This window comes from Trichoderma camerunense (genome assembly GCF_050948025.1).
Source record: "Trichoderma camerunense strain CBS 138272 chromosome Unknown V8C40scaffold_1, whole genome shotgun sequence".
Taxonomy (NCBI): Eukaryota; Fungi; Ascomycota; class Sordariomycetes; order Hypocreales; family Hypocreaceae; genus Trichoderma; species Trichoderma camerunense.
The window spans coordinates 2,884,018-2,902,748 of NW_028145369.1; the positions used below are offsets into that span (position 1 = coordinate 2,884,018).

General features: G+C 49.4%; 6 protein-coding genes and 1 non-coding gene across 7 annotated transcripts; 4 read left to right on the forward strand and 3 right to left on the reverse strand.

Annotated features, from left to right (window-relative positions):
* Window positions 1–273: 273 nt before the first annotated feature.
* V8C40DRAFT_17433 (OPT oligopeptide transporter protein-domain-containing protein) lies at window positions 274–3,372 on the reverse strand. Its single transcript, XM_083211651.1, has 9 exons — window positions 3,031–3,372; window positions 2,671–2,972; window positions 2,337–2,608; window positions 2,086–2,285; window positions 1,782–2,038; window positions 1,406–1,732; window positions 1,158–1,340; window positions 523–1,101; window positions 274–465 (listed from the first exon to the last, which is right to left on the reverse strand). The coding sequence occupies exons 1-9, from the start codon at window positions 3,128–3,130 to the stop codon at window positions 400–402; spliced, it is 2,286 nt and encodes a 761-aa protein (XP_083079548.1). The 5' UTR covers window positions 3,131–3,372; the 3' UTR covers window positions 274–399.
* A 698-nt stretch (window positions 3,373–4,070) lies between these two features.
* V8C40DRAFT_17458 (glycoside hydrolase family 43 protein) lies at window positions 4,071–6,183 on the forward strand. Its single transcript, XM_083211652.1, has 2 exons — window positions 4,071–6,084; window positions 6,146–6,183. The coding sequence occupies exon 1, from the start codon at window positions 4,407–4,409 to the stop codon at window positions 5,907–5,909; it is 1,503 nt and encodes a 500-aa protein (XP_083079549.1). The 5' UTR covers window positions 4,071–4,406; the 3' UTR covers window positions 5,910–6,084; window positions 6,146–6,183.
* Window positions 6,184–7,201: 1,018 nt separating this feature from the next.
* Window positions 7,202–7,616, forward strand: V8C40DRAFT_260832 (uncharacterized protein; the record flags this gene model as incomplete). The annotated part of the gene is made up of 2 exons (XM_083219185.1): window positions 7,202–7,367; window positions 7,429–7,616. The coding sequence occupies 2 exons, from the start codon at window positions 7,202–7,204 to the stop codon at window positions 7,614–7,616; spliced, it is 354 nt and encodes a 117-aa protein (XP_083079550.1).
* Window positions 7,617–7,869: 253 nt separating this feature from the next.
* On the reverse strand, window positions 7,870–12,847 carry V8C40DRAFT_272231 (cytochrome P450; the record flags this gene model as incomplete). Its single annotated transcript, XM_083220328.1, has 8 exons — window positions 7,870–8,500; window positions 8,802–8,877; window positions 8,982–9,679; window positions 9,800–9,882; window positions 11,010–11,588; window positions 11,648–12,165; window positions 12,240–12,537; window positions 12,653–12,847. 8 exons carry the CDS (start codon window positions 12,845–12,847, stop codon window positions 7,870–7,872), a joined length of 3,078 nt encoding a protein of 1,025 aa, XP_083079551.1.
* A 1,269-nt stretch (window positions 12,848–14,116) lies between these two features.
* V8C40DRAFT_17514 (dihydroorotase) lies at window positions 14,117–16,072 on the reverse strand. Its single transcript, XM_083211659.1, has 9 exons — window positions 15,821–16,072; window positions 15,736–15,748; window positions 15,597–15,623; window positions 15,475–15,540; window positions 15,340–15,418; window positions 15,084–15,286; window positions 14,951–15,014; window positions 14,734–14,878; window positions 14,117–14,653 (listed from the first exon to the last, which is right to left on the reverse strand). The coding sequence occupies exons 1-9, from the start codon at window positions 15,949–15,951 to the stop codon at window positions 14,293–14,295; spliced, it is 1,089 nt and encodes a 362-aa protein (XP_083079552.1). The 5' UTR covers window positions 15,952–16,072; the 3' UTR covers window positions 14,117–14,292.
* An 87-nt stretch (window positions 16,073–16,159) lies between these two features.
* On the forward strand, window positions 16,160–16,231 carry V8C40DRAFT_t13. The gene has a single exon. It is a non-coding gene; the product is annotated as a tRNA-Thr (tRNA).
* Window positions 16,232–16,344: 113 nt separating this feature from the next.
* On the forward strand, window positions 16,345–18,374 carry V8C40DRAFT_231105 (deoxycytidine monophosphate deaminase). The gene is made up of 3 exons (XM_083212850.1): window positions 16,345–16,626; window positions 16,702–17,723; window positions 17,775–18,374. The coding sequence occupies exons 1-3, from the start codon at window positions 16,605–16,607 to the stop codon at window positions 17,817–17,819; spliced, it is 1,089 nt and encodes a 362-aa protein (XP_083079553.1). The 5' UTR covers window positions 16,345–16,604; the 3' UTR covers window positions 17,820–18,374.
* Window positions 18,375–18,731: the final 357 nt, after the last annotated feature.

Here is an 18,731-nt window from a genome sequence, read left to right on the forward strand (position 1 = left end):
GGGACGGCTGATGTTCGGGAGATGGGGTCGTGTATATTTCCCTCCCTCTGGTACCAGTTACAAGAGTCGAAATTGCTGTTGAATATTACACATAACATTGAATTAGGTTTCTTAGTAGAAAATTGATTCAATCTCGTGCATTTGTTTATTATTGTCTTTTTTACGATTTGGTTATCTTTCATAGAATGTGAGACATATATTTGTTGCTTCGCTGTTTCTCATCCGTGAGGGGCACAACATTGAATCTTGGCTGTTACAAAACGGACATGCGCCACAAACTTATTTGGCTTTGTCACTTCTACATATATTCTTCATCCATCAAAGTCCATTGGTGGCTGCTTAATTTTGTCTAACTCTAGTGCTTTTACCGCTTCGCTTTTTTTATGTTAAATCGTGTCACTATGGCCCAAACGTCTGCCCCTTCTGGACCGTCTTATATGTACAGCTCTTCCAGTCGCAAGTATCCTAGAGAATATTGATTAGCTGCTGCTCATATTCGTCAAACTCGGGGTCCAAACTAACCTCATGTACGGTGGTTCCCCACCAAGAGAATTTGTCGGCTGCTCCAGTATAGAAGATGGCAAAGAAGATGATGATGCCTGCAATGGCTGTAGCACAATCCAGGGCTGAGCTGAGCACAAAGTTGTATCGACGCCACCAGCCTCTGCTCTTCTTCTTAATCCACAAACCAAAAACCAGGCCAACGATGACCCAACTGCCATAATTTGTCCCAGAGGCTGGGGGGATATAATTCAGCCCTCCAAGAAATAGTGGGATGTGAATCTTTTCTAACCATCGCTGCTCTGGCCATTTTTTCTTCATGGCATACACTATGACTGGCAGGATGGCTCCAATTAAAAAGAACCACAAAAGGTCACGATATAGTGTACCGTCGGCGAAGAACCGACGAGGCCCAAGAGCACCCCAGACCATGCTAGTGTTGAAATGGGTGCGAGAATAGGGACATGTGAACCCGTTCTTTGCAGTCAGAGAACAGATATCTGGGACGTGGCCCAGTGCCCAATTCAGAACCGAGACTTGGCCCAATGTCCCCATGATCAGGCCAACAATCTGGACAATGAATAGGTACCTGGGTGGGATCTGCGTTCCGTTAGTTTTGCTTCTAGCAGAGTTTCCATGTACAATTCTATACTGACATTGGAATATATTCCTAGCTTCAGATCTTGGGCGAATGCGAGAGCTTTGATACCAGAGATGTAGCCCAAGTCAAAAAACCAGATGTTGGCCAAGACTTTGCCTTCCCAGATGTAGCCAGCGACCACACGACAGAAAATGTCAATCTGGACTTTCATGTTGGTCGTGGCATAGACCCAAGCCAGCTGATCCAAGGTTGTATTAGCGCACGCATCAATTTTGGACTGACATGGAATGTAAATGAACTCACAGGAAGGTAGAAGACTGCAGATACAAACATGGCAAAGATGACTCCATACCAGCGTAACTGCACAGGATAAAACTCGCAGGCGAAGATGCCAAGTCCCAAAGACACAAGGAAAGAGATTCCGTACCACCACATCGGAACCTCGTTGTACTGCGGCTGTAAATTTGGTCTGACATCTGTTTTGCGTCCAAAGAGAGCAGGAAGTTGAGATTCTCGGAATGCTTGCGCGATTTCGTGGCGCTTCTCGAGAAACATCCATACAAATAGTGATGAGATACAGGCAAAACATAGGCCAAAAGCATTGAGAGCGTAAGTGACTGGCAGATATATCTGATTCTGATTAGTAAATAAAGTAAAGCAAACAGCAGACCCCTCTTACATGTGAGTATTCTTCGTACTTTTCCGGCTCGAATACGAATCCTTGTTTTTTGTTGATGACTCGAGAGACGTTGTATGCGTTTCCAGTGTTGTCATAAATGGAATTGCTTTGAATGGGAAGATATGCCGACAGCCAAGTATTTGAGTAGTAAATTGCTGGCGTGACGATGTAGATCCAAAAGACGACTGATGCAAGGGTATTGAGAATGGCCCAGGTTGGTACCACCAAAGGGCTGCCAATATATGCAATTTCCGCCCCTATAATGGGTGAGCTTAGAATGACATATCGGATACACGGTACTTACAGTCAAATGTGAATGGCAAAAGCCCAATGCCGCTTTTCATACCAAAGATTTGGTTGACCACTGGATTGCGAGGTGCTATCCAACAGACCCAGGTAAAATACCCTAGCGCTGGAAAGATGAAGTCTGGGAACCAGTACCAGACAAAGGCCGCTGTGAAAGCAATCAAGAAGAACTTGTACCGCGAAGACCTCCATTTAGCCCTGATTAAGGTCAGTCAAGAGTTACTTTCTTCAAAGGAGTGGATAGCATACTCGGTCTCGTCTTCCTTTCCTACCGGATGCAGAGCAGCGTTCAAAGCCGTGTTAGCCAGTACCCCAGGCCATACTAGACTCTTCGGTTCGACAACAAGTGATCTACCAAAGCCGGCTAAGGAAAAGCCATAGAGAATAGTAGCCAGCGTTATAGTAATTTCGAAGCCCCAGCCAGTGTCAGCGCCATAGAAAACTCGCTGCTCGGTCAATACATCGGCGCTTAGACGGGTAAGGTAGCTCAAGTTGGCCAGGATATAGATGAGAATATTTTCCTAATTCATGCGGTTCAGATTAGATTTTACTTCCTAGAGGGCTGCTAATGGTATATACATGCCTTGTAGTTGAAGGGGCCGGGATTCAGGCTGTGGCGAACTCCAAACACAGTCAAACCCCAGTCTGGGATGACGAACTCCCAGGCTTTTCCCAGAGGATATGCTAGGAACTGGATCGCAGACTGGGAAAGAGTGACTGATGGAAGCCGAAATGTGTATAACGTGTTGACACCGCTGCCGATAAGACAGAAGCCAATGCCAATCACCCACATACGCAAAGTGAGGCAAGGCAAAGACGGGTCATCTGTCCGATGTCCCACCCCAGCGGCATAAAGGACTTCTTCTGTCGGTGTCTTCGATTCCTCTGATAGATCATAACCAAGTCAGCTCGTCGAAGCTCAGGAATATCACAGAATGCGTACCAGACGGCCGTTTGTCCTCGGAGATGCTAGATCTCCTGCTCTGAAATCCAATCTCGCCGGCCTCGGTGGCTTCCGGTGCCTTGGTCTCCATGGTGGCCATGAAGATGACGGAGAAGCTGGCTGAACATTGACGATGATCTGATCAGATAAGATTAGATGAGTAGACAGAGGCATCTGATTATATACGAGCAGTTGGCACTCTATGGCTGTCGGCGTTGCTCTTCCGCATATGAAGCCGGCTGAGACCCACGATCAGCCCTAGTGGCCGACTTGGGGAGCCGTCAACTTGGCATTCCTAAAGTTGAGCCGATTTCTGCTACGACTGATTGATTGATAATGGCGCTATTTATCTGTCGGAAGCCTTTGTTGGAGCCGTGAGATGATTATCGTGGTCTGTTGTAGCCAGGCCGCAGTACCTATAAGACGAAATCTATATATCTATAATGCTGAGGCTTGTGAATACGTTTAAACTCATTCTTCTTCTACGATTACTTCTCCTCTCTAATTTTCCCCCTTCACAAGATTGTCACGCCGGGTGCCGTTCCAACAATCCTTTCCGCAGCAGCCGCGACTTGGACTATATATCACTCAGTCGAGTTTGACATCATCATCATCTCCATTCGGAGATCAAAACTCGATTCCGGGACAGCCCGCAGAGAAGAAAAACAGCAAAAGTACGCCCATTCTTCTCCACAGCGGCCAGACTGGTGCCCCGAAGATGCTGTCGGGTAGCGGCTGTGCAAGAGCGCGGATGGGACTATTGATGGAGTTGTCCCCGTAAAGTGGACTTTTCGGCTGGAGACGCCGTGCCGAAATACCGTCTTGTCAATGGTGGCGCGCGATACCAATTTCAGGATTCGGGCAGAGAATCGATTGGTCAAGAAGGGCTTTTTGAAAAATTGAATGACTGGGTGACCTTGTTTGAAGGTTGGGGGATGAGCTGATAAGATGAAGGTGGGCGGCATTTGATCTTATCAATCTGTGGGCCTTGTTCTCTATCAACTATCCCGTAGAGAAACAGTTAGACAGCTTACCTTACACTTACCTGTACAAGCATATAATCGTCCACCTCGAAGATTCCTTCAATCTTTCTGTATTTACTATGATAAAAATAAACGACAGATGTCTGTTGGCATTGAAACTTACATGATGTGAGACTGGCGCTTGTACCTCGGTACCCGATGGCCGTACCGTCGCAGCGCTAGAATTTAGTAGTACCTCTGAAGGATCACTTGAGCTGCGCCGCATGATCATCGTTCCTTGCTTGTTCAACACTCGATGCTGAACGAGATCCAGCTTCCAGACAATCCGAAGTCACAGAGTGAAATACCAAGTGAATGATGCGAGAGCTGACCTAGTTTGTTCACCATCTCAAGATGCAGTCTCGATCGGTTCAAGCACTGCTGGCGACCCTTTGGTCTTCCTCTTGCCTGGCTGCTGCATCCAAGACGCCCGACTTTGCCACGTCTGAAGCGGGAAATCCGTTTGTCGACGGCTGGTATGCTGATCCAGACACTCAGTTCTACAATGGCGAGTACTGGGTGTATCCGACAGCGTCGCGGCCGTACGATGAACAGACGTATCTCGACGCCTTCTCATCTCCAGACTTGGTTCACTGGACCAAGCACTCGACGATCCTGACTGCTGACGACTTCACCTGGGCACATCGGGCTGTTTGGGCCCCGGCGCCAGTCTATCGCAACGGCACGTATTACCTCTATTTCGGTGCCAATGATATCCAGTCAGACTCGGAGCTGGGCGGCATCGGCGTGGGCGTGGCAGACAAGCCAGAGGGCCCGTATCGAGATCCCCTTGGGCATCCACTCATTGACGCATATCATAATGGTGCACAGCCAATCGATCAAGACGTCTTCATTGACGATGATGGGCAAGCTTACATCTATTATGGTGGACACTCTCACGCCAACGTTGCCAAATTGAATGACGACATGATCAGCCTGGGCACCTTTGAAGATGGCACCACCTTCAAGGAGATTACTCCAGAGAACTACGTTGAGGGGCCGCAGATGCTCAAGCGTAACGGGGTCTACTATCTCTTCTGGAGCGAGGGTGGCTGGGGAGGGCCTGACTATGCGGTTTCATACGGCATGAGCAGCTCACCACTCGGACCATTTGACCGCATCGCTAAGATATTGCAACAAGATGAGGCCGTAGCAACAGGCTCCGGCCACAACGCCGTGATTCAAGTCCCTAATACGGACATCTATTACATGCTGTACCATCGGCATCCTTTGGGGTCAACCGATGGAAACGACCGACATTTGGCATATGACCGGCTTTACTTTAATGACGATGGCACTATTGAACCAGTCAAGATGCTGGTCCATGACAACTTTGAGGACGGCGACATGATCGGCTGGGAAACCCATAGAGGTGACTGGGATGCTAAAACAAATGTTCTACGAGGGAACAGTTCATCAGGTGGCCTGGCCTTGCTCAACACCAACTTTTCCGACTTTACATATGAGGCCGACGTGAGAATCTCCAAACAGGGCAACAACAACTGCGTGGGCTATGCTGGCCTTTTCTTCCGAGTGTCGGGCCCGTCTAGTGACGATGACTCCTTCAAAGGTTACTATGCAGTCATCAGCACCTCTGGCTCCCTGGTCCTCGGCCGAACAGATGCAACTGGGGTTATAGTTTTGGGAAGAGAAGAGGTTGGTATCGAGCCAACAGAGCAACATCGAATCAGGGTGACGGCGGATGGCAGCTCAATACACGTGGAGCTCAAAGGCGAGCGACACGCTGTCATCAGCGTAAAAGATGATGTGTATAAGAGCGGAATGGACGGCGTGAGGGTATTTGGGATAGAAGCAGAGTTTGATAACGTCAACATTACTCGCATCTCTTCAAGCTAGAAGATGGGTAATAACGTTCCTTACTATGTCGAGTAGATCTGAGCCATTCCTACCTACTTGAGCTGCATTTATAGAATCAGCCTGCGATCATCGTCAAGGCTCATGTCAGACCAAGCTTTTGATTATATTAATATCGACTGATCATACGAAATTACCACGTTATCAATATGCTACAGTGGGTAAGACGCAATGTTGACGATCTCTCACGGCTTGTCGATCTCACAACATCATCTCAGACTCTCTGCGACCTGCCACTCTCGGCATCTTGCGCAGATCTCGGTATGACGCTTACGTCGATCAAGTTCTGCAAGAGAACCCAGGACGCGTCTCAGACATAAGCAACAAGAACAATTGACAGATGCTGCTTTACCGTGCGATGGCCGTGCGAAGGAATTACATATCAAGGCGTAGGACTAACTGTGTACTATTCGAAAACCCCACGAATCTGGCATGACTCGATTTTTTTTCCACAAAAAAGCCATGTCTATCAGTCTGCATTCATCGGCGTTGCCGCGTCATATGCCTGGATATCAAGCACGGTGCACAGAGAAATATTTCCACCGAGCGTCGGTCCGCAATTGATGTCGATCACTACAACCTCAAACGAAAGGCCCCAGAATATTCTGGTGGCTTGCACTGACTCAAGAACCATTAGGAATCGCAAAAAAATAACGCTTTGAATTGTCTATGTTATTGGATACAACATGGTAACCCTTGAAACAGCAACTCGAATAAGTAAAAAGCCATGAAATAGGTGGAACAAATAGTATCGCCTCCCAAAACTTGGCAACAAGATAACCTCATAGCCTTGTCAGCCCCTTGCCGGCTAACAAACGACTGTTCCGAGCTAGGCAATGATCTTCAGGCCCCCGTCCCTTGACAACACCGACCTGTCAGACTTTGAGATAACTCACCGTGGTCCCTTAATGTTGATCTCTGCCACTGCCGGCTTGGACAACAGCAAAGATGATAGCTGTGATTAGTAGGCGCGTGCAACGCTAGGTACATGGGAGCGGGATTTGATATGGCATATTACTCTCATGCTCCATAATGGCAAAAATTGGCAAAGATGGGCAACATAACTGGAGACAGAAGTAACAGATGGAAAGGTTATAATCTGGGTATTGTGGAAATGTTTTTGCTTAAAAGGGGGGATAGGGAGCGATTCTTTTGTTCAACGTACAACATCTCTTCTAAACGTCTCGCGCTCCTTAGACACATTGAAGATAACTGTCATTCCCTTCTCGTACATACGTATACTTTGTCTATCATATAAAAGTTACACCGTCAAGATGCATTTCTCTGCTTTCATCGCTGCTGCCCTGACCGGCCTTGCTGCCGCTTCGCCTGCTCACCACTTCCAAGACAAGAGCACCGCTCAGATTGCTTATACGTACTCCAACGGCACCTTCACCAAGCCGATCAACGTGAAGATCAACAACGGTACCCAGAAGCTGTGTATGTAAACCCACTCTTCATACAGGCAAAACAGTGAAAGACTAATGCAGTTACTTGATAGCCTCTGGTGGCACCGTCACTGATGTCTTCGTTGCGCCCCCCTTTGACGGCCGCCGCTACGTCCTCACTTCGTGCTCTTTCCAGGCTCCTACTAACAAGAGCCTTGGGGCTGTTTCGATCCGCAAGCCTACGACTGTGCCGGTTCACCCGCCTGCTGCAGTTGGCTTCGTGACTTGCACGTCCGACTAAATGGAGATGGTGAGAGAATGGGATGTTTGTTTGGGAGACTTGTGTCGACACTCTGATTGAATGATGTTATTTCTATGCTTGATTCAATAGGTGTGCACTGAGATAGATACACAAATACGCCTGTTGTACGCAGTTTTTGATCTTATTGATATATTAACATGCTTCGCCTTTTACACACACTTTGAGACTGACGCTTTTGTACAACATTTCCGCCAACGCCATTGAGAAACTCCTTCTTGAACAATCACACATGTTACACTACTTCTCCCTCAAGTTCACCAAGAAGGTCGTTTATCCCCGCCTCATAATCATCCTCTTCCTCATCTTCTTCCTCTGTCCCGCCCACCTCTTCCTGGAATCCCCAGCCCCTCGTAGCCATAAGCACAAAAGGCATCGTGCCCTCAGAAAGCTCCTTCCAGATACCACTCAGCTCTCCAAGCACGCGGAAACAAGACCAGAAGTTTCCTGACGACATTCGCTGGCCACCGGCTTCTTCGGCGGCAATGAGGTTAAGGCCGTGTACCAACGCGGCGCGAAAGACGTGGTAGATGATGAACGGGGGGAGATACTTGATTTCGTCAGATGCCTGCAGGCTCTTGAGCAGTCGAGTGATCGCCATGGCCGAGGCCGTGGAGGATCGAAACGCCGTGGGGATGTTGTGGACCATACCGGGGTCTTTGGGATTGAGAACCGGTCGGTAGAGGTTGATCAGGATGGAGTGATATGTTATCCAGAAGACGACTTGGACTCTATCGGGCTTTACGTTACGGCTGATGTAGAGGCGCCTGTCAATCTTTTTCCGCAGGGCTAGCATTTCGTTGTTTGCTTTGGCGAAGATGGCTTGCTTTTCGGTGGCTGGGCGCTGTTGGAAGTTGGGGGAGTACCTATCGTTTATAGCTCGTCAGAATCCAGTAATAGATCGCAGTTGGAAAGGGGGTTTTCACTTACATGACGTCGATGTACCGCTGCTGGATGTTATATAGCTTACAGTGGTGGTCAAAAGAGAGGGCGGTTACATCGACTAACTCCGGCGACACCGTGTCGATATACGGCGTGATGTTGTCAGGGTCCCAGGGGATCGCTGTAGGAGCGCCTAACTTTGGAGTAGAGATCCTATATATAGGAAAAGAGAAAGGTGTAAGTTCACATCAGGTTCTTCAAGTATACTGAGATTGGTGAACAAACCGGTCAAGAAAAAATAGAGACCAAAAGGTTCTAATAGTGGCCACGTCGTTGACAGTTCGCTCCTGGGTCGGCAGGTCTCTGATTTTTAGGTGGTTGGACAGCCCGATGGCCATGTCTACAGAATAAAGATTTCCCGTTCAGCTCACGCTCAACAATGAATAGATTAATCCCATGACCTACAGTGATATAGGTGGCCCTTGGCCGCATCCAACATCACATGCTTTTGCCAAGCAATAATCATCAGGCCCTGCAACACAGGGAGACACAAGTGCTCCAGATAACACTGCTGCACCAGGCCCTCAGCATATGTCATAAAGGCATCAGCAATTTCTCTGGTAGACACAGGAGATGAATACGCGGCAGCCGCAAAAAGGGCGCTGTAAAGAAACTGCAATGCCGTATCATTGTGAGGGAACAAGTCGGAGAAGTTGAGCCACATAGGATCGATAAACTTGTAGTAGGGATTAATGTTGTCGAGGAAGTGCGCCTTGAGATGCTGCTTCAAGCTCAAGTTGGAGGCAACCTCCAGCAGAAACGTCTCGTTCGACATCACCTCCTTGGGCGGAGGCGAGGGCTTCGTGCCGTCCTCAAACGTCGGCAGCAGGGTGTTGGAGTAGAAGGAGAAGCGGCCCGGCCCGGCCAGCATCGGGAGTCCATCCCGGCCGGTGACGTCGGCCCACTTGACGGATCCGAAGTCGTGCAGGGCCTTAAGCATCTTCGGGCCGTACGGGAGTTGTTTTGGCTCCGAGGGGGACGGCTGGCTGGCCGGAGAAGCGGACTGGGACGAGCTGGATTCCTTGGACTGCTCCAGAGACGCGGAGAGCAGCCGGACTTGGTCTTCGAGGGCCTGGACATAGTCGCGGTCCCAGTACTTTTGCCTGGAGAAACACGTTGAGGACTTAGCAAGCGGTTCTTGTTACAGATACATACGTGTAGTCTCATGCTGAGTCTCGGATACAAGGTAGATGGGACGGAGATAGGAGAATAAGGGCCCGTACCGCCGTGTAGTTCGAGCTGGCTCGTAATGACAGGCCAGTTCATGGGACCGACAGGAGCCACACTGTGGCTTCTCGCCATCGCACTACAAATGAAAAAGCATCAGCATCTGCTTCAGCATCTGTCAGGGCTACTCAATTTGCATCCATTGGTTTAGTCATGCCGGCCCCCCAGCAGAAGCTGCGCCAGACTGTCACCTCCGTGATGGGGCCCGGGGAGGATTCTGATGTCCGGTGATGGGGACGGATAAGATTCCGCCAGTCAGGCTCTCCCGTCCATACAAGCCCAGGGTCAACAACTGAATAGGCAATAGGCATTTGCCCATTTACACTGGGCTAACTCATACACACAATATGCACGCAATTCATCGAATCCTGGCCCCCAGAAAGGACGAGATTGAACGTTGGAAAATCGGGGGCTTCCATACCTTTGATTTCCTCTTGCGGCAAGGCTCGCAGGCTAACAGCGTGCGGCCCGAGCTGCGTCTTGGCTGTGGTTGGCGGCTCGAAGACATCCGGAGGTGCTTGGATCGTGGAGAAGGGCGAAAATTGGACGAATGGAGACACTGACAGGCGGGGGAGGAGACAAAATAACCAGATTGTGAGATGGACGCCAGGGGGTTGAAGAGAGAGAAAGGACGATGATTAATTATTAAACTAGTTTCCGTACTACTACAGTAAACTACTAAAGTTGAGGCGTATGCTTCATTTAGGTGGCCGTTGGTTTCACGGACCGGTTCGCTTGCTAGAGTTCTTGGTTTGCCCCTTATTAGAGTTGCATTGCTCGACTCTCAATGCGCTGCTGACGCGGAGACAAGCCAATTGGAGAAAGGCGGAGGCTGTAAAAGGCGCGTCAGCCCCATAGCGGGAGAGGCTAGACGCGGCGCTGACCGACTGTTTTGAGTCTTTCTAGGTTGGTTTGGTGATGGTGTCAACTGAGTTGACGAAGGGTTGTCAACTTTGAATGTTTGTGAGTTGCGTTTGCATAATAGAATACGAGGTTCCACAACTCCAGTGTTGTGGCAGCCTCTCACGGCATTCAGGATGGGTCTATAAAACTCCCGGTGTCTTCTTAGGGCGTTTTACGAGATTGATGACTTATAATACCATGTAGCCTGAACATCATGGATAATTTAGTCGCTGTCAACTCCAAAACACGAATATGGGCTATACTATATACAGGTATTAATCATCACCCTCATAGCCTCTGCACTCGAACATGTAATCCCCCCTTTGGCTTCAGTGTCAAAGTCGGATGCTCAAACCCCACATCCACATCAACAGCCTCCAGCGAAAAGTTGCTCATCATCTCCACCAGCACCGTCTTAATCTCCAGCAACGCAAGCGCTCTACCAGGACACGTTCTCGGGCCATTAATAAAAGACTCACTGGCAAAGGGATTGGCCGCCGCTCCTGTCGTCGAGTCCCATCGATCCGGGTTGAAAACATCGACGTCTGCACCCCAGATGGCTGGGTTGAGGTGAACCATGGCGGGAATCGTCGTGACGGTTGTGCCCTTGGGGATGAAAACGCCTGCAATCACGACGTCTTCGCCGGCTTCCCATGGCGCCATGAGGGTTGGTGAGTAGACACGCAGGCTTTCGCTGATGATGTTGTTGAGGTACGGGAGGCTGTCGATGGTTGCGGCATCCAGGTCGGGCTGTTTCTGCTGGGCAGATAGAATTTCTTCGCGCAGTCGCTGCTGTATATCCGGGTTTTTGACGAGTGCGTACACAGTCCAAGTGAGGGCGCCAGCTGTAGTCTCATGGCCAGCAGAAACGCCTTGGATCATCTAGATTGGACGAGTCAGTGCCGGAATTGGCCATCACATCGACGGGGGAAACCACTTACAAGGTCTACCAACATCTGGTCAGAGACGCCCTTTTTCTCAGCCAGATTCGCCTCAATCAGCTTAGTCAAAAAGTCCTTGGTATCGGCCTTTTCATCGCTTTGGCCGCTCTTCTTATCTTGCTGGACCTGCTGCACGCGCTCTTGTACCAGCTCGGTGAGCATCCCCCTCAGAGCAGTAGTCGCCCGGATAAAGGCTCGATTCGCTTCAATCGGGAGCCACCGCAGCGGAATAAATGGGTTTAGAAATGTGATGATCTTTCCCAGCAGCGGCGGGACGAGAACGGCTCTGTAGCACTCTTCAAAGCTGAGGGGCGATGAGCTGGATCGAAACTCGGAGATGTCTCTACTAAGGAGGGCGGTGCTGATGACTTTGAAGGCTGTTCGGTTCATTAGGGCTTCCACTTCAACTACTCCGTCTTTGTCTTCTCCAATCGCTGTATCGAACTCGACAGACAGCTCTCTGGCCTTGTCCTTGAATATGGGAAGCATTTTTCGCACGCTCGGCTTCGAAAGGGGTCCTATTCACCAGCTCCATATCAGCATCAACTCAAACACAGAGCTTCTAGACTCGCCTGGACAATGGTCAACTCACCAGCCGTGATTCGTCGTAGCTGCCTATGCTGGTCTCCCACGCTGAACAAGAGGCCAAGTCCCACGATCTCTCCCACCAGCTTCACGAAGAAGCTGGGCTTGACAAACGAGTACGCCTTTGTCTGGAGAACTTCGCGAGCTGCTTCCAGGCTGTTCACCAAGAGAACTTCCGAGTTGCCAAAGCTGAGGTGACGGATGAAGGGCGCATCGGGCCATTTGCGCACCCACTCGAGATATAAATCATTGGGACCGGCCGCTTTGAGCAGGTGAATGCCCTGTCCGACGAGGAACTGGTTATCCTACATTGACATCGACAGCTATTAGCTCTCTTCTTTTCCATCATTTATTTTCTCTTGCGCTCGTGTTTTCTGACAATGTTCAACCACCAATCATAAACACCTTGATTTGCCATACCTTTGGACCAGGCAAGTGTCGCAACTTAGAGATATAGAATGGGTATATCAACGCCTTTCCGAGTTTCAACACAACTGTTCCCACAACATACACCAAAAGGCCAGATGCTGCTGCCAGAGGAACTGTCGCGTCTGTCTGTCGCAGCACTAACACGACGCTAGCTAATGAAACCAGAGCCACACTGAGCGACTCCATGCTGCTCGTTACGAAACCGGTGTAGAACGGCGACACGAGCGAATATCCAACAACGCCGAACAGACAGCAAAAGGCTTTCCCCCTCAGCACGAATTACATCACAAGGGGGGAGCTACCAAGACCATCTTTATATTTTATATTGAGCTTTAGATAACCTGTCAATCAATCCCGCTCAGCTCTCCACTCCCCACTCTCTTCTCCGTGACTCGCCGTTGGACACTTCATTCAGCTCTCTTGAGTCGGTTCCCCTAATGCAACGCTTGTCGCTGGTGCTTATGATATCAAACTTATATAAAACAACGGACATGAATAACTCGAAATGACCAGTCACGGCTCTTTGCTTCTTTTGATGGTGTGTTTGCACGAACTGCTTTTGGAGTGGAGACCGGAAATAGGTCCATTGGCAGGGGTCTTCCGCCTCTCTTTCGCTGGCAATTTTTCGCGGGCTCGTGATGAAAGACTAAGCAAAGCTGCGCCCGCTCTAATCATATTAATGCGAGCGGTAGCCTTATGGGTGGGCTCGATAAGGGCGCCTGTGTGGATTGAAATTTGGGGGCTTTTGGCAATGAATGGGATATGATTGACCGTTTGGACCTGGGCCAAGGTACGAAGTTGCGAAGAGTGGAGGAATTCATTTTTCCACGAAAGACTGACTAGTTGAGGGCATCGTTCGGAGTTGCCAGTGGAGCTTGAATCCGAATAGCGTGATGATAGCCTACTGGCCGGTTATCCGTATTGACCTCATATGAGGACTGCTTGGCCCCCATGGAGGAGAAGACTGCATTGTTAGTCTGGATAGTCGAAACCAGATTGCGTATGCAAATCGACTAAGCAAAATACACCCCTTTGCATGACGGAACCCATTTGCAGATAATTTGTCTCGTTGCAGATCCAGCATGTGAATACTCCAAACCTGTATGCCGTATGCAGCCTCCGAGTTTGCTGTTGGTTGGCTCTGTAGAGTTTGCACACATCGACGGACATGTTCCATTCATCCGCGGATACAGCCACGCAGAATGACCAAGTCAATTTATGCCCGTTTCACCTTGCTTGGCTATGAGAAAATAACAACAACCGTGACAGTGGCCGAGTGAACTAAACACAGGTACCAATATGTTACCTTAATTAATACTATGCTTTTGTCTTGAGTTATCTCGTTGTACATTCCATATATGTTCGGAATTGAGCATGACGTTATCACATCTTCTATTTACCCTTACACGTCGCCCAACGTCCCCCATCCATGCACAGATATATCCATCACGCCACTCCGGAACATGAGCCGTCTCGGATCTAACCGCCGTCAAGAGTTTAATCCCTAGTTCCCGTAATGCCATGTATCTCGGACTCAGGCCGTTCCGAGACGGCCGAGTTTCAACCACCTCATTCGCATAAAGCGAAAACGCCCCCCTATCCATACAACAAAGTCAAATCTGCTAAATATTTCATGCCGCCTTTACCCATGTCAGGCTGAAGACTTCGGTGCCTGCTCTCGAGATGCCAACTTCCACAGCTCCGCTCTCACTCTTGACGCTAGGTCGTATTTTCTCTCCCTTCCTCTCCAAAACAATCTTGTTACCAGAGGTTTCAGACAACTTGTAGAAGCGTCTTCCGAACTTGCTGAGGAATCCTTCAAGCTTCTCCTGGGTAACATCTTCTTCGCTGATGACTCCGCGCTCAATACCTTCTTCCAAAGCCAGGAGCACGAGCTGGGCTACATATGGCTGTGTAAAGACACCAGCCGGCGCCTTGCCCTCGGCAGCCGTAGTCTTGGAAGTAAGCGGATGGGGGGCGCTGTCACTTCCACTATGAAGATGCACGTTAGCCAAATCACACAATGGTGATGAATAGGCATAAGGTAGCGCAAATTCGGAGGAATAACTCACAAGAAAAATTTCGGGTTGCCGCTGACGACTGCCTTGAGCAGAGCGTCTCTGTCAGTGGGCTTCTTGGGGATAGGCTTGCAGAATGCAAAAGGGTCGCAGCAGGCATCAGCCTCTGTCAGGTAAAGATGATGGGCCGTAATGGTCGCTGAGATATGAATATTATCAGCAGGACTCCTTGGAAAAGAGGGCAGATGGTATCAATGGGGTCAAGTAATACCTCCAACGTTAGGTCCGCAGGCCTTGACTGCTTCCACTGCTGCAGCCGTAGTGCAATGCTCCAGCTGCGAGATTTAACAAGCATCAGCGTCTTTTCGAGATCGCCAAGATATTTTGAGTAAATGGATACATACCACAATACGCAGGTTTGGGAATCCCTCATGGAGCTGCTTGAGAGTGGGGAGGAAAGCCTCTTCTAGCGTTGTGCCTTCTGGAGCAAAGGCTTCAAGGACCTCTCCGTGCAGGTTGAGCACAATACCATGCTTCTCCATGCTGGCAAAAGTGTCATAGAATGCCTCGATGTTGGCCACCCCATGCTCAGAGTTGGTGGTCGCTCCTGGGTTGAATTAGTGCCTGGCATCTTGAGTCGTAACAACGTGAGTGACTTACCCTGAGGATATAGCTTGACACCTGTGATTCCTGCCTCTGCTGCCTTTTCGATGGTCTCTGGTGTAACTGATGGGTGAAGCTAGATCTGTCTTAGGTGCTTGTCTACATACACTCGGATACGTAGATACAACTTACGTAGAGGGACATGAGGAAATGGACATTGGGCGCGGCAGCACGGAGCTTGCCTTGGTATTCGAGAACCTCGATGAGAATTAGCCATCTGCAAAGGTGGTTGCAAGTCATGTGTGGCAACATACTTGATCCACGGTTGTCAAAGGGGGCACCTATGAATCTGTCAGCCCATGCAATGAAATAACATGTTGTGAGTGAGAGAATTCCGTCGAGAAGCGTGTGAGTCAATGTTGTATTAAAATCAAAGCTACTGCGATCACATACAAGATTTGGCATGCTATATACATCTAATGTCAGCTACGCATAACAACCCTCATTTCCAGGTTAATCACAGGGAGAAGCAACATACACAAAAGCTGTATCAACTCCTCCTTGCTCAACCGTCGGCACTACAACGTCCATCATCTCGCCCTGGCGCAAATGGACGTGCATGTCCGCCGCAGCCGGTAGCTCCAGCTTCTGGATGGACTTGAGTTGCATTTTTCCTCTCGTTTATATGGTGATTCTTATTAAGTAGAAAGAATTGTGTTGAATTATGTTTAAAGAGGTGTAATGACGATGACTTGCGTCTAAGCACCCCGCCACCAGGAAAGAGTTTTACGACCGACTGTGGCATAGGCCACTTTGTGTCGTAGTGGCTCTAGGATTTATAAAGGCTTTGACTTTAGCTCCATTTCGATCATCGAGCGCCCTTATAGCTCAGGGGTAGAGCGTTGCACTCGTAATGCAAAGGTCCATAGTTCAAATCTGTGTGGGGGCAGTTCTTTTTTTCTTTTTTTTTTCTGCCATCTAGACATGTCAAATGATGGATATGAGACAGGTTGATTAGATATTACCCTCTGTTCTATGTTCCATGCTGTTAAACGTCGTTGAGCTCGTATCAATATCTGTGTTTGCCGGTACAATGTAGTGCTGCTAATTCTGGATTTTTGTGGATGGAGTAGCTCCCAGCTCTTTTGGAGCAGCTACTGTAAAGGCCCATCGATCCATTGAATGCTTCCTCCACATCGCCCCACTTACCAATGCCGCGCCTGGATTGATGCCCAGACGCGATCTGAAATTCTTTTGTGGAGGGACTTGCTCAAAAGAACTCTCAAGGCCAGTGAATTCTCAGGGCTACAGTAGAGGCCAAGATGCTCGTCGGGATATGTGGCAGTACGTTATCCGCATGCGCAGAGTCTTCTCATACAGGGCTTCAGACGAGATATAGCGGGCTAACCTGACATGCAGGCATCTGCTCGGGCAAGAAGACAGTGGCCCAGTATCTGGTTGAGCACCACGGCTTCAAGCACCTCTACTTGCAAGCCCCTGCGTCGGTCTCAGACCAGGACGCTACGGACGAGTCAAATTCGTTCCCTGGCAGCGGCAGTGCGGCCTTTGCTGGGGTAACCGCCGCGGTTAATGGGACCAAGCCTTGGCCTGAGACCTCCTCGTCTTATGTCTTTGCTACGGCTGAGGACCTGTTGGACTTTGTAACTCGACGATGGCGCAGCCGCTTTGTGACGACGGATATCCCTACGGAGAAGGTGCTTGACGTCTTCATCCGGCGGCCATTCTTCTTGCTCATCTCCATCGACGCTCCGCTCACCGTGCGTTGGCGTCGTTTCCAGCAGCGCTCTAAGAACCCGGATCAATCTACCATCTCCCTTGAGGAGTTTGTCACCCAAAATGATTTGCATCTGTACGATCCTCACACCGGCCTACAGCCGCTCATATCGCGGGCCACCGTTAGGCTGCTCAATACCTCATCCTCGCTGGCTCATCTCTATGCGACTCTGGGGAAACTCGACATCCCCAACCCTGACCGTATGAGGCCGGGCTGGGATACGTACTTTATGGCACTGGCATCTCTGGCCTCACAGCGGTCAAATTGCATGAAACGCCGTGTAGGCTGTGTCCTGGTCGGGCGAGAACGGCGAGTCATCAGCACAGGGTACAACGGCACCCCCCGCGGCCTGCGAAATTGCGCAGAGGGTGGCTGTCCTCGATGTAACGAGGGGAGCAGCTCTGGGGTCGGACTGGCCACGTGTTTGTGCATACACGCCGAGGAGAATGCGCTTCTAGAGGCCGGGAGGGAGCGTATCCGGGAGGGCTCCGTGTTGTACTGCGATACGTGTCCGTGCTTGACGTGCAGCATCAAGATTTGCCAGGTCGGCATCGCGGAGGTGGTTTACGCCCATGGATACAGCATGGACACTGAGACGGCGGAGGTGTTTAGACAGGCGGGCGTCAAGCTACGTCAATTCATTCCGGTGAGTGAGCAGATGACATATGGTGATAGTAATTGCTAATACAGGAAACAGCCTCCGAACGGCTTGATTCACCTAGAGAAGATGGAACTGTATTGATTTGCGCACATATACAGCGTGTCATATGGGTCATGAAGCGTTCTTTTGGACCGAGTTGCGCATGTAGACTAACAAATCACTGTGATTATGGCTGACAGCAGCTGTGCATACCTCATATCAGGTACTCTAGTATATATGACGTACATGTTCTTCAGTCAATCTCCGAACTTCATCATGACGTGCAGATGCCCTTGTCCAGATTCCGGGTTTTAATCGGTAGATCGATGTAATTTAATCGGCGGTTTGATCGCCAGAACACGTTTCGGATCGATGGACCAGCTGCAGAACCCTGATTAACACGGGAAGTGGCTACAAGCATCCAGCATCCCAGACTCTTGGATGCACGTCTATTATGGGGTAGGAGAGCGTCATATTTCTTAGGACATATGAGTCAGCCTTGGTTAGAAATTTTAACCTCCAGTAAGAGAACTGTTTCATTTTTCTTGCAGTTACTGGCATTCTCATGGCACCTCAAGATATGAATCATCGAGTTCATGGTTTCATATGGGCTGCGACAAGCTAAAGACGCTCGTCATCCAAGAGCAGCCGCTCCACTAGTATGATGCAATGTCCAGAATCTAGTCTTGGAATTCAATCAACGAGATTATAATGATCCATAGAACTCATTTCGATTTTCTAAGTAAAATCTGGCGCTGACTTGAAAAAGGTTCGATATTCATCTTCCTCGATCATTGTAGGGTAGACTTCAAACTTGCAACCAATGCCCGTTGCCCGGTACCTGCAGGTGGCTCCACAAAATGCTCCAGAGCTTGAGCCAGTAAACCCAAACCCTACGATCGTCTGATGTCTCTCATTATCAGGAGCCAAAGTGTACATTAAAAACATCAAAAGATATAAATGAATGTGCATTATGTAAGGTAGGAAAGCTAAGTTTCTGTTCAATCAAGCTCC